The sequence below is a fragment of the Theropithecus gelada genome, chromosome 13 (genome assembly GCF_003255815.1).
Source record: "Theropithecus gelada isolate Dixy chromosome 13, Tgel_1.0, whole genome shotgun sequence".
NCBI lineage: Eukaryota > Metazoa > Chordata > Mammalia > Primates > Cercopithecidae > Theropithecus > Theropithecus gelada.
In genome coordinates this window covers 93,530,915-93,544,662 of record NC_037681.1, presented here as the reverse complement: position 1 = coordinate 93,544,662, position 13,748 = coordinate 93,530,915, and the positions used below count along the sequence as shown (strand labels likewise).

General features: G+C 41.4%; 1 protein-coding gene across 7 annotated transcripts in view; it reads left to right on the top strand.

Moving 5' to 3' along the window:
* The first annotated feature begins 5,662 nt into the window (after positions 1 to 5,662).
* Positions 5,663 to 13,748, top strand: part of EXOC6B (exocyst complex component 6B) — a 721,163-nt gene continuing 713,077 nt past the window's right edge. For all 7 annotated transcript variants that reach the window (XR_003115284.1, XM_025354255.1, XM_025354254.1 and 4 more), the window contains exon 1: positions 5,663 to 5,907. Coding sequence is in view for 5 of the 7 variants with exons in the window: in XM_025354254.1 (XP_025210039.1) it covers positions 5,795 to 5,907 (113 nt within the window). In the remaining 2 variants the exon portion in view is untranslated. The remainder of the gene's footprint in view (positions 5,908 to 13,748) is intronic.

Here is a 13,748-nt window from a genome sequence, read left to right as displayed (position 1 = left end):
AATTGTTAAAACACATTTTGTTCCTGACTAGCTGCCTCATCCATTATCTTCATATTCCTGGAGTTTGTGATACAAAGAACAATTTAAAGCCAATCAATAGCTTATATTATTTTAATGTAAATTCTTGGTAAACTTAGAAACTGCCTCTTGTTTTTTCCTTTGAAAACTCACTTGTAGCTGGGGGAGGTAGCTCACACCTGTAATCCCAGCACTTTGGGAGGCTGAGGCGGGAGGATTACCTGAGGTCAGGAGTTCAAGACCAACCTGGCTAACATGGTGAAATCCATGTCTCTACTAAAAATACAAAAATTAGCCTGGCGTGGTGGTGGTAGCCTGTAATCCCAGCTACTTGAGAGGCCAAGGCAGGAGAATCAGTTGAACCTAGGAGGAGGAGGTTGTAGTGAGCCAAGATCACACCACTGCACTCCAGCCTGGGCAACAGAGTGAGACTCCATCTCAAAAACAAAACAAAACAAAACGAAACAAAAAAAACCCCACCCATTTGTAACTGGCCAGGTGTGGTGGCTCACGCCTGTAATCCCAACACTTTGGGAGACTGAGGAGGACAGATCATCTGAGGTCAGGAGTTCGAGACCAGCCTGGCCAACAAGGCGAAACCCCATCTCTACTAAATATATAAAAATTAGCTCTGCATGGTGGCAGGTGTCTGTAATCCCAGCTACTTGGGAGGCTGAGGCAGGAGAATCACTTGAACCTGGGAGATGCAGGTTGCAGGGAGCCAAGATCATGCCATTGCACTGTATCCTGGGCGACAGAGTGAGACTCCTTCTCACCCTCCTCCCCCGCCAAAAGAAAAAAAAAAAAAAAAAAAAAACCCAAAGAAACCATTTGTAACTGCCACTAATTTTGGAGTGTGTATTATTCAGGGCAATTTGAATCTATGCTCCCAGGTGGCCCTCTTCAACCCTTGTGCTTGAATAAACTCTTTTTGAACTAGATTCTGAACTTTTGGATTTTTTAGGTTGACATTTGATGAGAAAAAAATAGATTCCCAGCCAGGGCCACTGTCTGTGCGAAATTTGCACATTCTCCCTATGTCTGCCTGCATTTTCTCCTGGTACTTTGGTTTTCCTCCCGGTACTTCAGTTTTCCTCCCACATCCCAAAGATGTTCACGTTACGTTCTTGGCATCTCTAAATTGTTTCTGAGTGAGTGTCGGTATGTGTGTGAGTACACCCTGCCATGCAATGGCATTCTGTCCAGGGTTGGTGCCTATCTTGGGTCCTGAGCTGTTAGGCTCTGGCCCCCTGCAACCCTGAATTGGAATAAGCAAGTTGGAAAATGAATAAATACAACTTATTGTACAAGAAGACGTCCTAAAGTATCTGATAATCATTTGCACAACAATAAATGATGCTGTACTAAAGCACTCAGTAATTTTTTTGAGCCTTGGGTAGGAGGTACTCCCTATAATTTTTGCCTTGTAAACATTTATTCCGTGATTTAACCCACCACCACTACAATTGCTGTCACTCACTGGTTCACCAAAAAATGGGTAAATCATTATCTTATTTGTTTCTATTAATCTTTTTAAAATGTATGTCTAGCTCTTATTTCAATATTTAATAATAGAAGTGTTTTGGTGTTTATTTAGAAGTTTGGTAATGTTTTTGAGATCAAAAATAGGCCGTAGAAACTTAACTCTTGTCTATATCAGTGAACTGTGGTAAATTGATTTCATTATACACAGTTTCGCTTAAAGTTTCAGTTTCCAAGAACCTATTGGTGATTTTAAGTTAGGACTTACTATATTAAGGTAGGAGGTGAAGCCATGAATGGATTGTCTATGTAGCACCAGGAACCTGGCTGGGATACTTGGGATCGATCAGTGAAGTCAGAGTGGTCAGCAGGCACAGTCCCGATGTTGAAATTCCTTGGGGTCATGATAAGGAATGGAGTGGAGAGAAAAACTGTGGGAGAAGGAAATTTCCCTGACCCTTTTGTGGGTGGAAACTGAAGTGCACAGGCACTGGCAGGGGTGAACTCCACTCACTTGCTGCTCCACCCATTGTGAGAGGGAGAGTGCAGGTGAATGTGTGCAGGAGCTGGGACGAGCACCTTTGGGCGCCAGCAAGACCCAACTCCGTATTGGTCCTGTGGCAGTGTCTAGGGGAGGGTGCTCGTGACCCCTGAAGCCCCAGAGGAAGTGTTACAGTGCTGTTTTAGCTTTGCCATCCATGGACAGCTTAAGTGTTAGCAGCTCAGTGGAGGGTCAGTGTGATAGACTTTTGCATCTGCACCTGGCATCCAGGAGGAATGAGGTCACACAGAGTTGAAGATGGTAAATGTGAGAGATTTCATTGCTGAGGAAGGTGGCTCTCACTGGGAAGGGGAGCTGTAAATGGGACAGAGTGGGAACGTAATTTTCCCTCAGAGCTACTCCATAAAGCTGTCCCTTTGAAGTCAAGCCCCGTATCTCCAATGTTCAACCATAGTCTCTGATGTTCAGCTGCTTCTCCTCTCTGCCAGTCGAGCCTGGGGTTTTTATGGGCACAGGATGGGAAGTGGGGTGGGCTGTGGGTGGTTTTGGAAAAGGCAATATTCAAGGAGGAAAACAGGGATATATGTTCTCACTTTGGGCTGTGGTTCCGGCTTGAGGGTGGGGCCCTTGCTGGGGACCTGCCCTCTTCTGCCCAGAATTTCCCTGCCTCCTGTCCCTAAAACTGTGAGCCAAGAGGTAACATTTCTGAGGAATATGGATGTTAGTAGATAATTGTGGCACAACCAGATGCCCTAGACTTCAAAGGAGAGTTGGGGAATCAGGATATTGAAACAACAGCCTAGATGTGGCAGTGGAGAGCAGTGAGAATGCTGATGCTGCCTACCTACTCATGCAGAAGAGAAAACCAGTTCATTCTAGGTAAGCGGAGTGATGTGATTTTGTGAAGAGGTCTCCAAGGTGATTTGGAAGCGGTCTCAGAAATGATACAATCCATTATATCAATGTAGAAGCAGAGGTAGAGTGGCAGAATGATCACACAATAAACTCGTGGCTGTGAAGGGCCTGGGTGGGGCAGCATGGGCTACTGGTTAGGAAATAGGCCTTTGAATCAGATGGACCTGGTTCGAATACCAGCTTCATTACTGGATGTGAGATGTGGGGTGTTGCCTAATATTTCAGCTTTCTTATCTGTAAAAGGGGACACTTGATGTTTACTGCAAAGGATTGTTGTAAGGATTTAACAAGGTTGATATATGTGAAGTACTTATTTTGTATATTGTGCTTGGTGCACAGAAAGTGCTCAATGCATTTTTTTGTTTGCTTGTTTTTGAGATGGAGTCTCACTCTGTCACCTAGGTGGGAGTGCAGTGGCATGATCTTGGCTCACTGCAACCTACGTCTCCCAGGTTCAAATGATTCTCCTGCCTCGGCCTCCTGAGTAGCTGGGATTACAGGCACCTGCCACCATGCTGGGCTAATTTTTACATTTTTAGTAGAGACAGTGTTTTACCATGTTGGCCAGACTGGTCTCAAACTCTTGACCTCAGGTGATCCACCTACCTCGGCCTCCCAAAGTGCTGGGATTACAGGCATGAGCTACTGCGCCCAGCCTGCTCAATACATTTTAACCAGTAATGCTGGAACTGAATCAATGGGACTCACATTCTTTCTATTTGGAGGACATAAACATTAGACAGGTCATCTTGTCTTCTTCACTGGAGGTTTCCAATACTGCTTACTCCAGACCCGTTCCCTGTTGCTAAGATGTGTGGCCTCCGGCCTCTGTGGAGGCTCACAAAAACTGCTGACAGTAGCAGAAGCTAGTTTAACCACTACTGAATATATCTCGTCTATGCAGCAGCCTGGATCCTGTTATAGGTGAAAAACTTGCTGAGTGAGATGCTAAAATGGGTGTCTGAAGGGACCCTTGGTCATGTATTTCAAGAGATCTTTAGAAACATCAAAGGCTCCACACTCTCCCTACCCCTCCTACGTCTGTTTGGAATTGTTTAAACATGAGTAATGAAACAAAACGAGGACAGGCAGAGATTATCTAGAGACAGACAGATTTATCAACTTGCTCTCTTCCTGGCAAATTAGCACTTGTAACCCATTCCCCTTACTAGTGGTTTATTTATTTTTAAAATGTGTTCTTAGGTAATGACTACCATTTTTACTAAAAAAGTAATGCATGCACAAGGAAAATAATTCCAAGAGTGCAAATGATAGATACTTAAAAATTACCTTCTTCCCACTTCAGACTCCTTCTTTCCAATTTTTTTCCTGGATGCCATTACTGTTAACAGTTTTTGGGCACTGTTTCAGAAATATTCTACCTATGTAATATTATATATATGTGTGTGTGTATATATATCAAAGCATATATATGAGTATTTATTCTTTTAAAAAACAAATGAGGACAGAGTCTATATACTGTTTCATGCCTTGCTTTTTTCTGCTTAACAACTACAACTTGGAGACAGTTTCATGTATGACCATAGAGTCTTTTGTCTTTCTTTTTAATGATTGCATACTAGTCTGTAGTATGGTTGTAGCACAAGTTATTTAGCCTAAACTTCCAGTTTTTTTGTCTCATGACTTTTTTTGTCAGTGGAAACCCTCTTCTACTAGTCACTCTGGTACTAAACCTTGGAGTAATATCTAACCTTTTTGGTATCTAGTAAATCCTGTCAATTCTCCCTTTTTGATGTTTTTCCTATTTGCTCATTCTTTTTCATTCTCATTGCTGCTTCCCTGGTTTAGGCCTTATCATCTCCTATGGCATTTCCTTATCTCCAAATTCTCTATCTCTGCACATCTTGCACACTTGCCCTTCACCAAATTTCCTGACGCCCACATTTTGATGTGTCACTCCTCTTAAAAACCTTCTGTGTCTTCCCATTCGTTGTGTTATGTAACAACTCAAGCAATGATCAATAAATCTGATTTTTAAATTGTAACTGAGGAGTTCATGAAATGCAGATGCCTGGGTCAGAATCTCCAGATGTATGACCGTTAGTCTGTATTAAAAAAAAAAAAAAAATGTTTCCAGGTGCCTCTGTTGCAGTTGGTTGTTGGATCAGTGGAACCATTAGAACAAAGTCCACAATTCTCAGCCCAGTATTTAAGGCTCCTCGCAATTTCTCTCCAACATGCCTTTCCAGACCCATCCCTTACTACTACTTCTTTACACGTCAGTGCAAATGAAATTCTTTTCAGCCGTCTGGATTCTCCTCACAACTTCCGGTTATGCCTTTTAACCTCCGAAACTCAGTCTCTTTATGAAATTTTGGCAATCAGAAGAGATCTCTGAACTCCATTCTCTGTACTGGCTCACAGTTCACGGTTTTGAATTCTCCAGCTCCCCGTGTCTCCCCCACTAGATTGTAAGGCTTCTGTCAGACATTAAGTCACTTTATTATTCGCACCTACAGAGTCTTTGCACTTTGTGACAAAGGTGGTAAACAAGAATTTGTAGGCTTAGTGCCACTGCCTGACTTGATCATCACTGTTTACGCAGTGTTGTTAACTGTTTTTAGCTTACAGTGGGCTTTCAACAAGTATTTGCGGATTCAATGTATGAATGCAATGTATGAATGCACGGAATCCAACCTAGCATTTCCCAGAGAACTACAAATCCCAGCGCACATTACGCAGAACGCCGACGGACGCGGTGACGCAAGGGGGCGTGCCGAGCCTGAGGGAGGGGTCGGCCTGCGGGTAGCCAGAGGCTGGGGCGGCTGTGGAGCCTGGGGTGGAAGAGGGAGTGTGGGGCAGCGAAAAGGTGAGCCGAGCTGACGGAGGGGACGCGCTGCGCGGCGCCCCCAGTCTATGGAGCGGGGTAAGATGGCGGAGGCGGAGAGCCTGGAGACAGCGGCAGAGCACGAGCGGATCCTGCGAGAGATCGAGAGCACTGACACGGCCTGCATCGGGCCCACGCTCAGGTACCCCGGGTGCCGGGGCCACCGAGGGGCGGGAACGGGCGGGACGGGGCATGCTCCTCTGGGTCCGGGCTCCGGTCGGCTGTCTCCATGGCCGGCGCTGGCCTCTCCCTTGGGAGAGACCCTGCGTTCCGGGCGAGGCGGTCTCCCTTCGCAGCCCCGACGCGGGATCCCTTCGCGGCGCCCCCATAGCCCAGTGACTCAGGAGGCTCCCGCTGTCTCCCTCGGGGCTGGAGCAGCCTTCGTTCTCCCTCCGAGGCTAGTCCGGCGCTGGGGAACGAGCGGGCGCCCGACAGATGGTGGTGGCTCCCGTCAGATCTTCCCCCTGGGGACATCACCCTTCTCCCTCCAACTCCAACTCCGTCCTGCCCTAGACAGGAGTCCTGCTCTTCAGATAACACAGAATTTCACTCCATGATCTGGTGCTCGAAATCAAAGTCTTGCCTCAGAATCACAGCCACTTCTCAGAAACGAGTCCTTGGTAATCCTAGGCCTGGATGGAAGTTCCCCCAACCCGCGCCCCTCTCCTGGGAGCCGCTGCTCCTTTATCCCTGCTTCCTTATTACGAGGACGACCCTCGCCCACGGTGCAGCCTCCTCATCGCTGGGGAAAATTGACCCTGCTGCCGCCTCCAAGTTACCATTTCTTTTTTTTTTTGCACGCACATCTCCATTTTATTTGGAGATGTCAAAAGAAATCCCGACTTACCTCAACTTATTTAACAAATTTAGGTAGCACTTGTTACATAAAGTGCAAGACGTTGTAAACAGTGATTTTACAAATGCAACTTATTTAAGCCACAAAACAACCGTATTAGGTAGGTTCTATTACTCTCCTTTTACAGATGGGGCGCAGAGAGGTTAAGTGACTTGGCCAAGGTCACAGAGAAAATAAAGTAGGGGACTCAGATTGCTATTCGGGTAGCCTGGATCCAGACACTTAACCACTGTTCTGCCTCAGCTGGAGATTACCGGCTACCCGTACTTCCTGTTGATAATTACTCACTAAGCCTAGTTTTGAACTACTTTCCCCCTTCCCCTCATGTTACTCGTGTCCTAGAACGAACTCAGCCTTATCCCTTACTGTTATGCATTCTGATCTTCATGCAGCCAATACATAGATAACTATCTTACCCTCCTTGCACAGTCTTGGGTCACTGCCCCTCCCATCAGAAAAGTTATTACTCATTGCTTGCGTTCTCCTGGCGTGAGTTGACTCAGGAAAGACTAATTGAAGGAGGGCAGGCTGGAAACTACTCCTCCTCTCCACCTGCACAGCTTCCTTCTCCAGGACACATTGTTAGCACATTTCTGCCAGTACCACCCCTGGTCATAACTATGGTAGTTTGCCTTTTGTCTCTTTATTTATTAAAAGTAATAGCAAAAACCGCAATTACTTTTGTACCAACCTAATATTCATTTATTGAGACAGGGTATCCTTTTGTCTCCTAGGCTGCAGCGCAGTGATGTGATTGTAGCTCACTGCAGCCTTGACTTCCAGAGTTCAGATCCTCCCACCTAAGCCTCCTGAGTAGCTGGTCCTACAGCTGTGCACCACCACCACACCTGGCTACGTTTTAAACTTTTTGTGGAGATGGGATTTTGCCATGTTGCCTCTGCTGGTCTCAAACTCTTGGGGTCAAATGATCCTCCCACCCCAGCCTCCCAAAGTGTTGGGATTACAGGCATGAGCCACCGTGCCTGGCCCCTTTGTCCCTTAAAGTGACTTTTAGCTCCCTTTTTTGGACCAGTTCTTCCACACAGTTGCCTGTCTCTCCACCAAACCCCATTGCCTTATGATCAGGACCATTGTGCTTCTCTCAATTCCCATTTTCTTTAGCTCTTAAGGGTCAATGATCCTATATTTTCCTACATTTTCCTGTATACTTAAAATCATCTCTAGATTACTTATAATACCTAATATAATGGTAAATACCATGTAAATATATGTTATACTGTATTGTTTAGGTAATAATGACAAGACAAATGTCTGTAAGCATGTTTAGTACAGATGCAACCATCCTTTTTTTTTTTTGAGACAGGGTCTCACTCTGTTGCTCAGGCTGGAGTGCAGTGGTACAATCACTGCAGTCACTGCTCACTGCAGCCTTGACCGCCTGGTGATTCTCCCCTCAGCCTCCTGAGTAGCTGGGACTACAGGCGTGTGCCACCATACCTGGCTAATTTTTAATATTTTATATAGAGATGGGGTTTCACCGTGTTGCCCAGATTGGTCTTAAATTCCTGGGTTCAAGCAATCCACCTGCTTTAGCCTCCCAAAGTGTTGGGATTACAGGCGTGAGCCACTGCACCCGGCCACTGTCCCTTTATTTTTTCTCTTAAAACTTTGATTGAAGAGGTTGGTTGAACCTGCAGATACCGAGGGTCAACTGTATATACATAACGATTTAAATATAAGTTACCCAGTCTCCCTAAAACTTGTTTCATTGATATTATTGAGTTTTTTCCACTGAAAAGTGGGGTTTTGTGTAGGTAGATGGATTAAGAGATCTTTTGCCCTAAGGGGACACTGTAAAAAAAAAAGTTTGAGACTCATTACCAGTTTTACTTGCTTTTCTTGACTTCCTATGTGATTATTATGGGCTTATCATTTTTGGTCTTAACTTTTTTTTTTTTTTTTTTTTTTTTTTTTAAGCAGATTACACTAAATCTTACTATCAGACCCAGGGTTTATTCACTTGAATATCCTATAATACAAGGAGTACCCATGGGCTTTGTCTTTAGTCTAGCTGTCCCTACCCATATTCATAGGGGATGATCTCACCTTTTTTCCTTATCCTGTTCAGAGGCAGCAGCATGCACAGACTTGATATTTCAGATCCCATGCCTTACTTGGGATGTGCCTCTATTGTCATTATCTCCTGTTTTTCATCACTATCATTAAACAGGTTTGATTAAGGCAGTAGCTTTCTTGCCTTAACTACTCTCAAATGTAAATCTCGAACTTTTCCTCTTCTAAGTATGTCTTTCCTCTTTCTTCATCTTTTGAGGTAAAGGCACCAGATTCTTAACTGTTCCTGAGATAGGCTTTTCTAGCTGAAGAGAAACTAACGAACAGAGAAAGTAAATTGAGAGCAGATATTAGATTAGTATATCCATTCCTAAAATACCTGCTCTTCAAAAAAATCCACTTGGCTATATTGCCTAACCAGACTCTTTCCTTTCCCAGCTATTATTTGTGTATCATTACTTGCTTGCTTTCTTTGCTGTGATACTGGATTGTTTTTCCAGTCTTATCTCTTTTTGTTTGAGGAGTCACAGTGACTTGACTTTTTCATTATATTACTATTATTATTTTAGTTTTGAGCTGTACATGTAATATTGGTAGATTCCCATATATCATAAGGATATACCACCTCTTCTTTTTCGTTGTAATTCTGAAAGGCCCAAGCATACCCGCATATAAAGAGGTTGTTGCTTAGCAAACTCTTTTGGGAAACTAGCTATCTCTCTCTTTGTCTTTACCTTAAAAATTATTTTGTTATCTGTGAGTCCTAATTTTGGAAAGAGGCCTATAAGATGTTAAAGCCTGTCTGTCCTGTTTTTAAAATAATGTTGATTCCTGTTTTGTGTTATAAATACTAAAATTTTGATGACAAATCATTTATGAACAATAGCTCCCTGTTTTCATTTTTCAAATCCCATCCCTATATCTCACTTTTCCTTTTTATCACTTACTCAGTAGAAGTCATTTCTTCATTTTGTACTCTGGGTAATAGCAATTAACATTCAGTCTAATTGTTGTTTAAGATTTTTTGTTTTCAAATTTAAAATTTAATAGTGAAATACACTGCCATTAAGAAAACAACTATATTGAGATATAATTCATGTATCATACAATTTACCCATTTAAAGCACATAATTAAATGGTTTTGGGTATGTATATTTGCAGAGTTGTGCAGCAATCACCACAACCTAATTTTAGAAAATTTTTGTTACCTCAAAAAGAAACCCTGTACCCATTAGCGGTCTCCTCATTCTGTTCCCTCTCTCTCCCTAGGCAATCACTACTTTTCTTTATGGGTTTGGCTGTTCTGGACATCTGGACATTTTGTATAAATGGAATCAAACAATATGTGTTTCTTGGTAACTTAATGTCTTCAGGGTTCCTCTATGTGGTAGCATGTATCAGTACTTAATTTTTTTTATCAATGAATCATATTCCATTGTGTGGATGTACTACATTTTATTTTTCATCAGTTGATGGACATTTGGGTTGTTTCCATTTTGGGGCTGTGGAACAGTGCTGCCATGGCTATTTGTATACTAGTTTTTGTATAGACATATGTTTTCATTTTTGTTGAGTATGTACCTAGGAGTGGAATTTCTAGGCTGTAAGGTAACTCTATGTTTAACATTATGAGAAACTGCTAGACTGTTTTTCCAAAGTGTGTGCACCATTTTACATTCCTATAGCAATGTATCAGGGTTCCAGTTTTTTCACATCCTTGTCAACACTTGTTATCTTTTTTGCTTTGCCATACTGGTGGGCGTGAAGTTGCATTTCATTGTAGTTTTGATTTGCATTCCCGTAATAGCTATTTTTTTCATGTGCTTATTGGTCATTGTTTATCGTTTTTGGATTCTTTGCCCATTTTTAAATTGGGTTATTTGCTTTTTTTTTTTTTTTTTTTTTTAGATTGAGTTGTAGGAGTTCTTTATTCATTCTGAATATGTCATCAGATATATGATTTGTGATATTATATCCTATTCTGTGATTTGTCTTTTCCATTTTTTGATATCTTTCATGTTCTTAGCTTTTGCTGCACAAAAGTTTTTAATTTGAATTAAGTCCAATTATCATTTTTTTTTCTTATTTTATTTCAGCTTTTGATGTTGTATTTAGGAAACTTTTGTGTAACGCGTGATCATGAAGATTTGCTCCTATATTTTTTCTTTTTTGAGACGGAGTTTCGCTCTTGTTGCCCAGGCTGGAGTGGAATGGCGCGATCTGGGCTCACCGCAACCTGCGCCTCCCAGGTTCAAGCAATTCTCCTGCCTCAACCTCCCGAGTAGCTGAGATGACAGACATGCACCACCACACCCAGCTAATTTTGTATTTTTAGTAGAGACGGGGTTTCTTCATGTTGAGGCTTGTCTCGAACTCCTGACCTCAGGTGGTCTGCCACCTCGGCGTCCCAAAGTGCTGGGATTACAGGCGTGAGCCACTGCGCCCAGCTGATTTGCTCCTATATTTTTTCTAAGTGTTATATAATTTTATCTTTTACATTTAGATCTGTGATTCATTTTGAGTTAATTTTTGTTTACGATGTAAGGGAGAGTGTCCAGTTTCATTCTTTGGCATGTGGATATCCAGTTGTTCCAACACCATTTGTTGACTGCTATCATTTTTTAAAAAAAAAACCCAGATTGCTGGTTGATTTATTTTGATCTCCTTATCATGATTTATGTTCCTTATTTCTGGCAGAAATGTAACATTGAAAACCCTGTTATTGAGTTTATGTGATTTTGCTAGCTAGCCTAACTTCCTTCATTTAGTATTCTCACCCAGGGAGTTTGCTCTAGTTTTCAGCTAAAGTTTTTCTCTTTTTAGCTCAATTCCTGTATCATAATGATTGATTGCTATATTTGTTCTTGGTAAAGAACTTTACTTTATGGACTGATTCTTGTCTTACGGAATTATTTTGTGTCATACTACCCGGTCTTATGTAACATAAAGTATGTTAATGATACAGTCTTACCTTTTTCACTGTTAAAACAGTATGTCAATATATGGAATTTAGAAACTACATTAAAAATTACTTACAATCCTGTAACACAACTGCTGTTGTTTTGGTGCTTTTCCTTCTAGAACTTTGCCTTATATATTTTATTGTTACAAAGCTGTACTTATGGGTGTAGGAATAATTTTCTGTCTTGCTTTTTTAAGTTGTTTGTTTATAAAGCTAGCTCTTACAAGAAACAAATTGAGGGGGATATTTTCAAAAGGCTGTTTTATTTAAGGTCATTTGATAATTAAATATGGGGATCTGACATCCCCACTTACTACTTCTGTGCCTTTGGCCACATGACTCTTATTTTTCCATCCAGCACCCCCTCCCATTAATTCATTTGTACAGAGATCAGTTAATCATAATCCTTGGTTCATGACATTTGCTCATTATAGGTCCATGGCTCTCTTTAATAAATTAAATAAATTTATTTTTATAAACAACTTACCACCTAACTGGGCAAATTTTTCTCATCTAAAAAATGATGAGAAAAATGAAGATAAACCATCCTTCATGGTACGATACAAGGTACCAAGCTAGGACTACTGCCTAGCAGGTATCATGAAGGATGTTTTCTCTCTCTTTCTCTCTCTCTCTCTCTCTCTTTTTTCTTTTCATACTCTTCCTCCAATGTAGATGGGGTGCTGTGGTACCTGCTAGGCATTGGTCACTCAAGTGTGAGTCATTTTCCACCTTTACCCTTGGGTTTGCTATGTGGACTTAAGTATTTCTATATTTTGAGTTTTGTTAGTTTAGTGGTTAGCCTATTTTTTTTTTGTTTCCTTTTCCTGCTCCCACATATCTAAGGGATATAATACTTATCAATAATCAATCCTGGGAGGGGTTATTTTGAGATGGAGCAGAGAATGGAGGAGGAGATAGGAAATAAATATATAAAAGCCCTTCAGGTGATTGTGATATACTCCATCCTTGACAATCACTGAGGGGAAGAACATTCCCATTGCTCATGCTTATGTTTTAATAGTAGCGCCCTTTTAAAAATAACATTTTTATATTTAGTTATAAATAAATATAAAATTTTATATTTTAGTTAGTAATAGAATGACTTAAGAAGAAACAGACAACAACAAATAACTCTATTACCTTTTCACCACTTTTATGTTTTTAATTTCCTTTTAACTTTTTTCATATATATTTTATTATATTAAGTATTAGATGATTATTATGTGTCTTGCTGTTTCAGTTAACATGTTATATACAGATTTATACATTATAATGATGTCACTTTAATGGCTTTATTAATGAATTGATTCATTAATATATTCATTCAATATTGAGCAATGTCTATGTGCCAGATACTCTTCCAGACTCTGGGGTTCAGCAGGCAGCAATATAGACAAGTCCCTATCCTTATAGAGCTTATAGAGTCTGGAGTGGGTACTTACAGAACAAATGAATAAATATATAATGTAATGCTATTCAGCAATTAATGTTACATAATGACTGGGTTATTGCTTTCAATTGGGGGTTAGGAAAGGTAGCTTTGGCAAAGGTCTGAATAGAGTTAAGCAATAAGCCATATGGCTCTCTGTGAGGGAAATACCTTCCATACAAAGGGGACAGTAAATGCCAAGGTCCTCAGGAAAAGGATAATGGTGGGAAGTGGTGGTAGGAAAGTAGTCAGGGTCCAGATCATGTAGACTAAGGAAGAGACTTTGATTTTATTCTAAGTGTTATGGGAAGGTACAGGAGAGTTTTTATTCTGAGCATTATGGGAAAGTACAGGAGAGTTTTGAGCAGGAAAGTGACATGTGGTCACTTAGATTAAACAAGGAATGTGGCCAGATACAGTGGCTCATGCCTGCAATCTCTGTACTTTGGGAGGCCAAGGAGGGCAGATCACTTGAGGCCAGGAGTTCAAGACTAGCCTGGCCAACATGGTGAAACCCTGTCTCTACTAAAAATACAAAAATGGCCGGGTGCGGTGGCTCACTTCTGTAATTCCAGCACTTTGGGAGGCCGAAGCGGGCGGATCACGAGATCAGGAGATGGAGACCATCCTGGCTAACATGGTGAAACCCCGTTTCTACTAAAAATACAAAAAAAAAAAAAAAAAAAAAAAAAAAAAAAA